The sequence below is a fragment of the Anolis carolinensis genome, unplaced genomic scaffold (genome assembly GCF_035594765.1).
Source record: "Anolis carolinensis isolate JA03-04 unplaced genomic scaffold, rAnoCar3.1.pri scaffold_10, whole genome shotgun sequence".
NCBI classification, from domain to species: domain Eukaryota; kingdom Metazoa; phylum Chordata; class Lepidosauria; order Squamata; family Dactyloidae; genus Anolis; species Anolis carolinensis.
Genome location: NW_026943821.1, coordinates 1,175,693 through 1,188,104, shown reverse-complemented (window position 1 = coordinate 1,188,104; position 12,412 = coordinate 1,175,693). Strand labels below are relative to the sequence as shown.

Sequence of the window (12,412 nt, the reverse complement as noted above, 5' to 3'; positions counted from 1 at the left end):
TTCTTATAGAAGATGGACTGGATGGCCATCTGTCAAGAGGGCTTGGGTTGTGCTTTTCTTGCAGAAAAGGGCTGCAAGGAAATTGGGCTTTTCTTATAGAAGATGGACTGGATGGCCATCTGTCAGGAGGGCTTGGGTTGTGCTTTTCTTGCATAAAAGGGCTGCAAGGAAATTGGGCTTTTCTTATAGAAGATGGACTGGATGGCCATCTGTCAGGAGGGCTTGGGTTGTGTTTTTCTTGCATAAAAGGGCTGCAAGGAAATTGGGCTTTTCTTATAGAAGATGGACTGGATGGCCATCTGTCAAGAGGGCTTGGGTTGTGCTTTTCTTGCAGAAAAGGGCTGCAAGGAAATTGGGCTTTTCTTATAGAAGATGGACTGGATGGCCATCTGTCAAGAGGGCTTGGGTTGTGCTTTTCTTGCAGAAAAGGGCTGCAAGGAAATTGGGCTTTTCTTATAGAAGATGGACTGGATGGCCATCTGTCAGGAGGGCTTGGGTTGTGTTTTTCTTGCATAAAAGGGCTGCAAGGAAATTGGGCTTTTCTTATAGAAGATGGACTGGATGGCCATCTGTCAAGAGGGCTTGGGTTGTGCTTTTCTTGCAGAAAAGGGCTGCAAGGAAATTGGGATTTTCTTATAGAAGATGGACTGGATGGCCATCTGTCAAGAGGGCTTGGGTTGTGCTTTTCTTGCAGAAAAGGGCTGCAAGGAAATTGGGCTTTTCTTATAGAAGATGGACTGGATGGCCATCTGTCAGGAGGGCTTGGGTTGTGCTTTTCTTGCAGAAAAGGGCTGCAAGGAAATTGGGCTTTTCTTATAGAAGATGGACTGGATGGCCATCTGTCAAGAGGGCTTGGGTTGTGCTTTTCTTGCATAAAAGGGCTGCAAGGAAATTGGGCTTTTCTTATAGAAGATGGACTGGATGGCCATCTGTCAGGAGGGCTTGGGTTGTGCTTTTCTTGCATAAAAGGGCTGCAAGGAAATTGGGCTTTTCTTGGAAAGATGGACTGGATGGCCATCTGTCTAGGGGGCCGGGCTGTGGCGCAGGCTGGTTAGCAGCCAGCTGCAATAAATCACTCTGTCCATGAGTTCGAGGCCAGCCTATGTCAGGGTGAGCACCCAACAATTAAAAAAAATAAAAATAAAATATAGCCCCTGCTCGTTGCTGACCTATGCGATCCGAAAGATAGTTGCATCTATCAAGTAGAAAATTTAGGTACCACTTATATGTGGGGAGGCTAAATTACGACACCATAAAAATCATCCAGCCGCCATTGGAATGAGGAAGTGTTGTCGCAGTGGATGATGAAGCAGCTGCTCCCCTTGTGGCCGAGATCAAGCATTCCCTCAGGAAGCTGGAAGCTGGAGAAGATTTAAATTGCCTCTGCGTCTGTCTCTGTCTCTGTTCTATGTTATATGGCATTGAATGTTTGCCTTGTATGTGTACAATGTGATCTGCCCTGAGTCCCCTTCGGGGTGAGAAAGAAGGGCGGGATATACTGCAAATAAATAAATCCCTGCCTGGCAGAAGGGGGTTAGACTGGATGGGTTTCTTCCAACTCTGTGATCCTATGGTTCCATATCTCACCCCTGAATTCCTTGCTGTCTTCCACTTTGCGAATGGATCATGAGCCATGGAGCATATGCTTCGATTGGAGATGGAGACCCCTTTCCTACAGACCTTGCCTCGGGACTCTCGGGCCTTTCCTCGGGCCTTTCCTCGGGACTCTCGGGCCTTTCCTCACATGCAAGGGCTGGGGGGCAGCTCTAGGAAGTGTTGGAATTTCTCGGTGAGAAGAATCTGGAGAAAAGAGAAGGAAAGTTGTCAAACCAGCCGTCTCCTTGTCTATGGCCTTTCTCTTGGGCACATCCTTTCCTCCGTCCAGAAGGAAGCCCGGACTCTTGGGAGGGAGGGGGCTATATCTTTGCTTCCACCCCTGACCTATCATTGGCCGTTTCACCTCCCGCAAGGGTCTTCCTCGTGGTTCCAGGGTTTGACTCACAGTAAATGGTGAAAAGCACCAGGACCAGGACCACGGCGGCACCCAGGCTCCCAAAGACCATGCCAACGATGGTCGTTTTGTTGAACCCCCGACCTGCAAGGAGGAAAGCGCATGATGAACAGCTTGACACATCACTCTCCGGCAGATATCTTTCCTTGTGACTCTGCAGAACATCTGATGCATGCCTTGCAAAAGGAAATGGGGTTGAGAGTTTCCTGGGGAATGAAGCCAGAAGCTGGCATGTTAAATAGCCCCTGTGTGTCAGTCTGTGTGTTGTTTGTCTAGTGGCATTGAATATTTGCCATATATATGTACACTAGCTGTGCCCGGCCACACGTTGCTGTGGCGAAGTCTGGTGGTCTGGGAAATAAAGTACTGAGGAATTGGTGGTAGTTAAGATCAAGGGTAAACATTTTCCCCTGACATTAAGTCCAGTCATGTCTGACTCTGGGGGTTGGGGCTCATCTCCATTTCTAAGCCGAAGAGCCAGCGTTGTCCATAGACTCCTCCAAGGTCATGTGGGATGACTGCATGGAGTGGCGTTACCTTCCCGCCGGAGCAGTACCTATTGATGCACTCACATTTGCATGTTTTCGAACTTCTGGGTTAGCAGAAGCTGGGGCTAACAGTGGGGGCTCTCTCCGCTCCCCCAATTCAAACCTGCGGCCTTTCGGTCCAGAAGTTCAGCAGCTCAGCGCTTTAACACGCTGCGCCATCGGGATATTATTTCCTAAAGGTTGTGAATATACAATATTTCTGATTGGTTTTTTTTTTTGTCTGTTGGAGGCAAGTATGAATGCTGCAATTAGGAAAAATGATTAGGATGTAATGGCCTTGCAGCTTTAAAGCCTGGCTGTTTCCTTCCTGAGTGAATTTTTTGTTGGGAGGTGTTAGCTGGCCCTGATTGTTTCCTGTCTGGAATTCCCTTGTTTTCAGAGTGGTGTTCTTTGCGATGGCTGATTGTTAGTAAAGATATTAAACCAGGTCGGTGCAAGAACTCTGCCTTGGGGTAAACCATTTTTTGGCCTCCTCCACCTACATTTCCTACCATGAATCTCCACATAGAAGCTGCAGATTCAATAACAGGCCCTAATTGATTTAATAGCATCCTCTCGTGTATTTTATATAGATGTCATAGGAGAGAAATTGGTCAGTAGTTCCCGGCATTAAGACGTAAGTGAGACGCTGGGACTTACCAAACTCGTTGGGCTCGTCCTCGTATGGATCTGCCAAAAATAAAACAGTTCTGCTGAAACACAGGACACAAATGTTATAGACAGTCATATTGCACCAAAATGTGACAGTCCTGTTGTACAAAAACATTGCAAATAGTCATGTTTCACCAAAAAAATGTTGAGAGACAATCATATTGCACAAAAAATGTTACAGCTAGACATGTTGCACAAAATGTTGAAGACATATTATAAAAACATGTAACAGACATATTGCACAATCATATTACAGATTCATGTGTCACAAAATCCTCTAGACATGTTACACAAATACGTCATTACATATTTCACAAATACCGTATATACTCGAGTATAAGCCGACCCGAATATAAGCCGAGGCACCTAATTTTAACACAAAAAAACTGGGAAAAATTGACTCCAGTATAAGCCGAGATACTAATAAAATTACATAAATTGAGGCTTCAGTAGTTTAAATGTTTTTGAATCTTTACATCAAACTGTAATTTAAGATATGACTGTTCAACTCTGATTAAATCATTATATTCATCTTCTTCCATGTAAATGTGCTTATGTATCCTTTTAATAATAATAGAGTGAAATAATAAATGTAGTAATAATAATAAATGCAGTAAAATAATAAATGTAATAATAGAGTAAAATAATGTGTTAATAATAATAAAAATAGAGTAAAATAAATGTAAAAGCAGCAACAATAATAGAGTAAAATAATAAATGTAATAATAATAATAAATAGAGTAAAATAATAAATGTAACAATACCAGTAATAATAGAGTAAAATAATACATGTAATAATAATACTAATGATAATCAGTACAGGAAAATAATACATGTAATAATAAATAGAGTAAAATAGTAAATGTAATAATAAGAATAGAGTGAAATAATAAATGTATTAATAATAATAAAAAATAGAGTAAAATAAATGTAATAGTAGCAACAATAATAGAGAAAATAATAAATGTAATAATACCAATAATAATAGAGAAAAATAATAAATGTACCATATATTCTCGAGTATAAGCTGACCCAAATATAAGCCAACCAGGACCCTCAGCCGAATATAAGTCGAGGGGGGCTTTTTCAGTCTTTAAAAAAGGGCTGAAAATCTAGGATTATACTCGAGTATATACAGTAGTTATACAGTAGAGTCTCACTTATCCAACGTTCTGGATTATCCAATGCATTTTTGTAGTCAATGTTTTCAATACATCGTGATATTTTGGTGCTAAATTCATAAATACAGTAATTACTACATAGCATTACTGCGTATTGAACTACTTTTTCTGTCAAATTTGTTGTATAACATGATGTTTTGGTGCTTAATTTGTAAAATCATAACCTAATTTGATTTTTAATAGGCTTTTCCTTAATCCCTGCTTATTATCCAACATATTCGCTTATCAAGTGTTCTGCCGGCCCATTTATGTTGGATAAGTGAGACTCTACTGTAGTTATAGTTCACAAAATGTGTTATAGAGAGCCATGCGTCACAAAAAATGTTATTACTCGCATTGCACCAAAATTGTGATAGATGGTCATATTGCGCAAATGTTGCAAGGCGTCATATTTCACAAAATGTTAGAGAGTCGTATTGCACCAACTTGACAGAGAGTCATACTGCGCTAACATGATAGGCAGTCATATTTCACCAAACGTGATAGACATATTGTACAAAAATGTGATAAAGAGTCATATTGCACCAAAACGTGATAGACATATTGTACATAAGCGTTATAGAGAGTCATATTGAACAAATAGAAGCCTACAGTGGATGATAAGCTCCACGGTGCCCACCCGACTTCCCTCGGGGCCCTCGATGAGGACTACGTAGTTGGCAAGGTCGGTGATGTTTAGGTCTGTGATCTCAAGGGAGCAGTCACTCCGTATGGTCTCTCGCCCGGTGAATTGTGCCGCCTTCCAAACAAAATGCCGTGGGTAGAAGTAATACACCAGGATGGTTTCATTGGAGTCCCACTCCCCTCGGAACCAGCGGCAAGTTGATGGGACGGGAGGGAGGGAGACGGGGGTCAAGCGGACACGTCCTCCTTCCATGGGCTTTGGTGGCTCCACCGAGATGTTTGTCACCTGAATCCTGGCTTCGGTCGAGAAGAAGCAAACGCTCAGGACGAAGGCTGTGGAGAGAAGAAGGGAAGGGACCTCACTCCCAGCAAAGTTTATCAACCCCAGATCTGCCTTGCATCTGAAAGCAGCCTCTGGATCTCCCAAACAGATCTCCAAAGTCCTTCTCTTTCCTCATTTGGCTTCTCAGAGAGTGGGGAGATCCAAGCGTTGGCCAGGCCCACCGAACTGAACCCAAGGATCAACCAAGTGGTGGAGGATTCTAAGGATCTGAAGGATTCTAAGGAGAACCCCTTCCTTCCTTCTTTATACCTATCTTTTCCCTTTCCTTCCTCCCTCCCTCCCTTCCTTCCTCCTTTCTTTCATTATTTCCTTCCTTCCTTTTCTCCTTCCTTGCTTCCTTCTTTATACCTATCTTTTCCCTTTCCTTCCTTCCTTCCTTCCTTCCTTCCTTCCTTCCTTCCGTCCTTCTTTCCTTCCTCCCTCCCTCCCTCCCTCCCTCCCTCCTTTCTTTCATTATTTCCTTCCTTCCTTTTCTCCTTCCTTCTTTATACCTATCTTTTCCCCTTCCTTCCTTCCTTCCTTCCTTCCTTCCTTCCTTCTTTCTTTCATTATTTCCTTCCTTCCTTCTTTATACCTTTCTTTTCTCTTTCCTTCCTCCTTTCTTTCATTATTTCCTTCCTTCCTTCTTTATACCTTTCTTTTCCCCTTCCTTCCTTCCTTCCTTCCTTCCTTCCTTCCTTCCTTCCTTCTGTCTTTCATTGTTTCCTTCCTTCCTTCCTCCTTTCTTTCATTATTTCCTTCCTTCCTTCTTTATACCTTTCTTTTCTCTTTCCTTCCTCCTTTCTTTCATTATTCCCTTCCTTCCTTCTTTATACCTTTCTTTTCCCCTTCCTTCCTTCCTCCTTTCTTTCATTATTTCCTTCCTTCCTTCTTTATACCTTTCTTTTCTCTTTCCTTCCTCCTTTCTTTCATTATTTCCTTCCTTCCTTCTTTATACCTTTCTTTTCCCCTTCCTTCCTTCCTTCCTTCCTTCCTTCCTTCCTTCCTTCTGTCTTTCATTGTTTCCTTCCTTCCTTCCTCCTTTCTTTCATTATTTCCTTCCTTCCTTCTTTATACCTTTCTTTTCTCTTTCCTTCCTCCTTTCTTTCATTATTCCCTTCCTTCCTTCTTTATACCTTTCTTTTCCCCTTCCTTCCTTCCTCCTTTCTTTCATTATTTACTTCCTTCTTTATACCTTTCTTTTCCCCTTCCTTCCTTCCTTCCTCCCTCCCTTCCTCCTTTCTTTCATTATTTCCTTCCTTTTCTCCTTCCTTCCTTCTTTATACCTTTCTTTTCTCTTTCCTTCCTCCTTTCTTTCATTATTTCCTTCCTTCCTTCTTTATACCTTTCTTTTCCCCTTCCTTCCTTCCTCCCTCCTTTCCTCTTTTCTTTCATTATTTCCTTCCTTCCTTCCTTCTTTATACCTTTCTTTTCCCCTTCCTTCCTTCCTCCCTCCCTTCCTCCTTTCTTTCATTATTTCCTTCCTTTTCTCCTTCCTTCTTTCCTTCCTTCTTTATACCTTTCTTTTCCCCTTCCTTCCTTCCTCCCTCCCTTCCTCCTTTCTTTCATTATTTCCTTCCTTTTCTCCTTCCTTCCTTCCTTCTTTATACCTTTCTTTTCTCTTTCCTTCCTCCTTTCTTTCATTATTTCCTTCCTTCCTTCTTTATACCTTTCTTTTCCCCTTCCTTCCTTCCTCCCTCCCTTCCTCTTTTCTTTCATTATTTCCTTCCTTCCTTCCTTCTTTATACCTTTCTTTTCCCCTTCCTTCCTTCCTCCCCCCCTTCCTCCTTTCTTTCATTATTTCCTTCCTTTTCTCCTTCCTTCCTTCCTTCCTTCCTTCTTTATACCTTTCTTTCCCCATTCCTTCCTTTCATCCTCCCTCCCTCCTTCCCTCCCTTCTTTCCCTCTTTCCTTCCTTCCTTCCTTCCTTCTTCACCTGCCAGGAGTGTGGAGGGCCACCCGCTCTGGCCCCCCAGGAGGACCCCCATCCCTTCCCCGGGGGCTCCTCTCGGGGCTTTGGGGGGGTCTCGATGCCCCCTCCCTCCCTCTCTCCCTCCCTTCTTTTTTCTTTCCTTCCTTCCTTTCCCGTTGCGGCCTCGGCCGGGCGGCCATTGTGAGCTCAGCGGGGGCGGAGGGAGGGGGGGGGACCCCGAGGGAGAGGGACCTAGAGAGGGGGGGGGTCCCCTCGTGACTGTGACCCCTACCATTCCTCTCCCCATCATCATCATCATCATCATCACCCTCTCCCCGCCTGTCCTTTCAAACATGTTGGCGTGTCAGGTCTTCATTCCCAATTGGCTTGAGTCTCCTTTAGGCAGAGAGGAAAGCAGGCTATACGTCTGGGGTCCCCAAACTTTTTAAACTGGGGGCCATTTCACCATCCCTCAGACCGTTGGAGGGCCGGACAATAGTTGGCCACGGAGCAATAATAATAATAATAATAATAATAAGGAAACCGACGAAACCATTGATCATATCCTCAGCTGCTGTAAGAAATTTGCACAGACAGACTACAAACAGAGGCACAACTATGTGGCCCAAATGATTCATTGGAACTTATGCCTCAAGTCCCACCTCCCAGCAGCAAAGAACTGGTGGGATCACAAACCTGCAAAAGTATTGGAAAATGAGCACGCAAAGATACTGTGGGACTTCCGAATCCAGACTGACAAAATTCTGGAACACAACACACCAGACATCACAGTTGTGGACAAGAAAAAGGTTTAGATCATTGATGTCGCCATCCCGGGTGACAGTCGCATTGACGAAAAACAACGGGAAAAACTCAGCTTCGTGTATTCCAAGTAGACTGGAACGTACTTAGTCCTAATCTTTTTTTTTATACTGGTTTTAAACCACTTCATTGGATGTGTTGCAACAGCAGATTCCCAGATTAGCTTAGTGTTTACACCTTATTTTATTTTTTTGGTTATTTAATATTTAATGTTTATTTTACTTAAGTGATATTTGTCGTTACTGTTCTAATGTAGCACAAATCCTATGTAAAATCATACTATGTATTTTTGACATTAATATTGAAATCTGAAATATATACAGAAAGTCTTTCTGGGCCTCAAGATTGAACTGCAAAGACTCTGGCAGAAACCAGTGCAGTGGTCCCGGTGGTGATGGGCACACTGGATGCCATGCCAAAAGATCTCAGCCGGCATTTGGAAACAATAGACATTGACAAAATCACGATCTGCCAACTGCAAAAGGCCACCCGACGGGGATCTGCGTGGATCATCCGAAAATACATCACACAGTCCTAGACACTTGGGAAGCGTTCGACTTGTGGTTTTGTGATATGAAATCCAGCATGTCTATCTTGTTTGCTGTGTCATAAAATAATAATAATAATCATTATTATTATTATTATTATTATTATTATTATTATTATTATATTAATAATACAATAATACATCACACAGTCCTAGACACTTGGGAAGTGTTCGACTTGCGATTTTGTGAAACGAGATCCAGCATGTCTATCTTGTTTGCTGTGTCATAAAATAATAATAATAATAATAATAATAATAATAATAATGAATATATTAATAATACAATAATACATCACACAGTCCTAGACACTTGGGAAGTGTCCGATGTGTGATCCAATACAACAGCCAGCAGAGTGTCTGTTGTGAACCCATCTTGTTGTGTTTCAAATAATAATAATAAAGAGGGTTGGAAGATACTCCTTGGGTCATTTAGTCCAATCCCCTTCTGCCTTTGCGCACCAAAAGCACAAACAAAGCACCCCTGACAGATGCCCACCCAGCCTCAATGTTAACAACAACAACTTGGGAAGTGTTTGACTTGTGATTTTGTGATACGAAATCCAGCATATATATCCTGTTTGCTGTGTCATGCTCTGTCTTTGTATCAATAATAATAATAATAACAATAAAGAGGGTAGGAGAGACCCCTTGGGCCATTTAGCCCGACCCCCTTCTGCCTTTGGGGGCCAGATAAATGGCTTCGATGGGCCGCATGTGGCCCCCAGGCCTTAGTTTGGGGACCCCTGCTATATGTCCTACTCATGCTAATCCCCCAGAGAGACCCAGCCCCATGGTTTCTCTCCCAGAGAGGCGCCAGTGCCCTTCACATGTTGCCAAACTGTCTCCATTCCCTCTAGGAACCTCTCAGTCTTCCAGGAATGCAATGCAAATTTATTATTATTTATTTATTTACAGTATTTATATTCCGCCCTTCTTTCTCACCCCGAAAGGGACTCAGGGCGGATCACATTGTATACATATAAGGCAAACGTTCAATGCCATATACACATAGAACAAAGACAGAGACAGACACAGAGGCAATTTAAACCTTCTCCAGCTTCCAGCTTCCTGAGGGTATGCTTGATTCTCGCCACAGCGTGAGAAGCTGCTTCATCATCCACTGCGATGGCACTTCCTCACTCCATGATTTTTATGGAGTCGTAACTTAGTTAAATTAGCCTCCCCACTTTATAAGTGGTACCTTAATTTCCTACTTGATAGATGCAACTATCTTTCGGGTTGCTAGGTCAGCAACGATCAGGGGCTATTTTTTATTTTTAATTGTCAGGTGCTCACCCCATCACAGGCTGGCCTCAAACTCGTGACCTCTTGGTCAGAGTGATTTATTGCAGCTGGCTGCTCACCAGCCTGGACCATAAATACTATGTATTTGACTTGTGAGAACCTTTCTCCGGGAAGCTCTGAGTCCTCCAGACATGTTCTGTAGCCATGTTCCTCAGGAAGGACCTACGGATGATCCACATCTGTATGCCCCCCTCCGACCCCTCTTCATGGGAGTCTTTGGCCCTTGAGCCCAACACATGTGGAGGACCAACTGTTCATATCAATGTGAGTTTCGAGGAGAGGAAAAGTAGTCCTTATTCGTATCAGGAACGTTACCTTTCCATGTGATTCTTTCTCCTCGCCTGCTTTGAAATTAAGGCTCAACAAAGGAGGCCTAAGTCTGCCTGTCCCCTGGGCTGAGTTGGTTGCTAGGAGACCAAGTGGGCAGAGATTAGCCCTCTAACTGGCAGCAATTGGATAAAAACAATTATTCCTTTCCCTTTAATTAGGACTTTATTTTTCTTTTCTTTTTGTTGTATCAACCTAGAGGCATGGATGATGGGTTGTGTTGTCAAATTTCGAGGTTGGGGGGCCTGTAGTTTTGTTGTTTTGCCGATCGCCGTGATGCCATCACTCATTTATATATATAGATTGTATGTATGTTGTTTTTATCTTTTTACCTTTGCCAACTTGATATAGACACAGCAGGGTCTACTCCCATCCCAATTTGCACTTCCAAGAATTTATAGCACTTTAATCAGTCACCTCGTGTTTACAATATTTATATGGCGCACCTTACCCAGTCTACTTTTACAACCTCTCCGTTTTAATCCAGAAAGGAGAACACAATCCACCTGGGCAACCTGGAGGTGTCTCTTCCGTTTATTTGCCAGCAAGGCCTTGTCTTGGCATCTTTTGCAGCAGGTGGAGATGACTTTCTCCAGAGGTACCGACTGGAGCCTGGGCAGCAACAATAGGACTTCGATAATCTGACCTTTCTCTCCATTTTCACGACTTGCCGGTGGTCGGATTTCTTTCTCTGTGTTCCCTTCTTCAAGTGTCATCCCGCAGTACGCTTAAGGAACCTAAAATGGATTTCAAATGACACAATCTGCAAGGAGGAAGAGCAACGGAGGCTTCGCAAATTGACCTCAAAAGAATCTGTAGCACTTTATCTATGTTTTGCCCACAGGACCAATAGGTCAGGGCTTCCGTTTGAACTGGGTTAAGCGGAGAAGGTGCGCCATGTGTGTGAAGAGCTATGGCTTTCAGCAACTGTATATATTTGTATAATAAAGTACAGTAGAGTCTCACTTATCCAACATAAATGGGCCAGCAGAACGTTGGATAAGTGAATATGTTGGATAATAAGGAGGGATTAAGGAAAAGCATATTAAACATCAAATTAGGTTATGATTTTACAAATTAAGCACCAAAACATCATGTTATACAACAAATTTGACAGAAAAAGTAGTTCAATAAACAGTAATGTTATGTAGTAATTACTGTATTTACGAATTTATCACCAAAATATCACGATATATTGAAAACATTGACTACAAAAATGTGTTGGATAATCCAGAATGTTGGATAAGCGAGTGTTGGATAAGTGGAATACTGTGTCCAATTTTGGGCACCACAGTTGAAGGGAGATGTTGAGAAGCTGGAAAGCGTCCAGAGGAGGGTGACTAAAATGATTAAGGGTCTGGAGAACAAGCCCTATGAGGAGCAGCTTAAAGAGCTGGGCATGTTTAGCCTGCAGAAGAGAAGGCTGAGAGGAGACATGATCACCATGTACAAATATGTGAGGGGAAGTCATAGGGAGGAGGGAGGGGGCTTGTTTTCTGCTGCCCTGCAGACTAGGACGCAAGGGAACAAGGGCTTCAAACTACAGGAAAGGAGATTCCACCTGAACATCAGGAAGAACTTCCTCACTGTGAGAAGGGCTGTTCAGCAGTGGAACTCTCTCCCCGGGGCCGTGGTGGAGGCTCCTTCCTTGGAGGCTTTTAAGCAGAGGCTGGATGGCCATCTGTCGGGGGTGCTTTGAATGTGATTTCCTGCTTCTTAGCAGGGGGTTGGACTGGATGGCCCATGTGGTCTCTTCCAACTCTACTATTCTATGATTCTATGATTCTATGATTCTAAGTGAAACTCTACTGTATTTAGACCTGCTGGGATGAGCAGTAAATCAACTACTCAGCTGTCGTTTTGTTGGTGCCACTTTGCAGCTGCATAAAGTGGTCCTTCGGGTGAGCAGATGGAGAGAACTGACTCACCCAGTCAGTCAGGGTGACGGATGATCGATTCAACTCCCCATCCCAGAATCCACACCACCCTGACATCTCCTTCTCTGGAGCCTTTTAAGCAGAGGTTGGATGGATAGCAATAGATATCCAAATATATACAGTTGCTGAAAGCCATAGCTCTTTGCACACATGGCACATCTTCTCCACTTAACACAGCCCTGACCTATTGGTCCTGTGGGCACAGTTTGGGTTGTGCTTTTCCTG

The 12,412-nt window shown here is 43.2% G+C and overlaps 1 protein-coding gene across 2 annotated transcripts in view; it reads right to left on the bottom strand.

Moving 5' to 3' along the window:
* Positions 1–7,418, bottom strand: part of LOC134293865 (carcinoembryonic antigen-related cell adhesion molecule 3-like) — a 10,032-nt gene extending 2,614 nt beyond the window's left edge. The window contains exons 1-5 of one of the 2 annotated variants that reach the window (XR_010000847.1): positions 7,274–7,418; positions 4,983–5,348; positions 3,199–3,228; positions 2,003–2,095; positions 1,588–1,800 (exon numbers count right to left, since the gene is read on the bottom strand). Coding sequence is in view for 1 of the 2 variants with exons in the window: in XM_062962847.1 (XP_062818917.1) it covers positions 1,681–1,800; positions 2,003–2,095; positions 3,199–3,228; positions 4,983–5,348; positions 7,274–7,325 (661 nt within the window). In the remaining variant the exon portion in view is untranslated. The remainder of the gene's footprint in view (positions 1–1,587; positions 1,801–2,002; positions 2,096–3,198; positions 3,229–4,982; positions 5,349–7,273) is intronic. The other variant, XM_062962847.1, reaches the window with a different exon arrangement.
* Between the last annotated feature and the right edge of the window lie 4,994 nt (positions 7,419–12,412).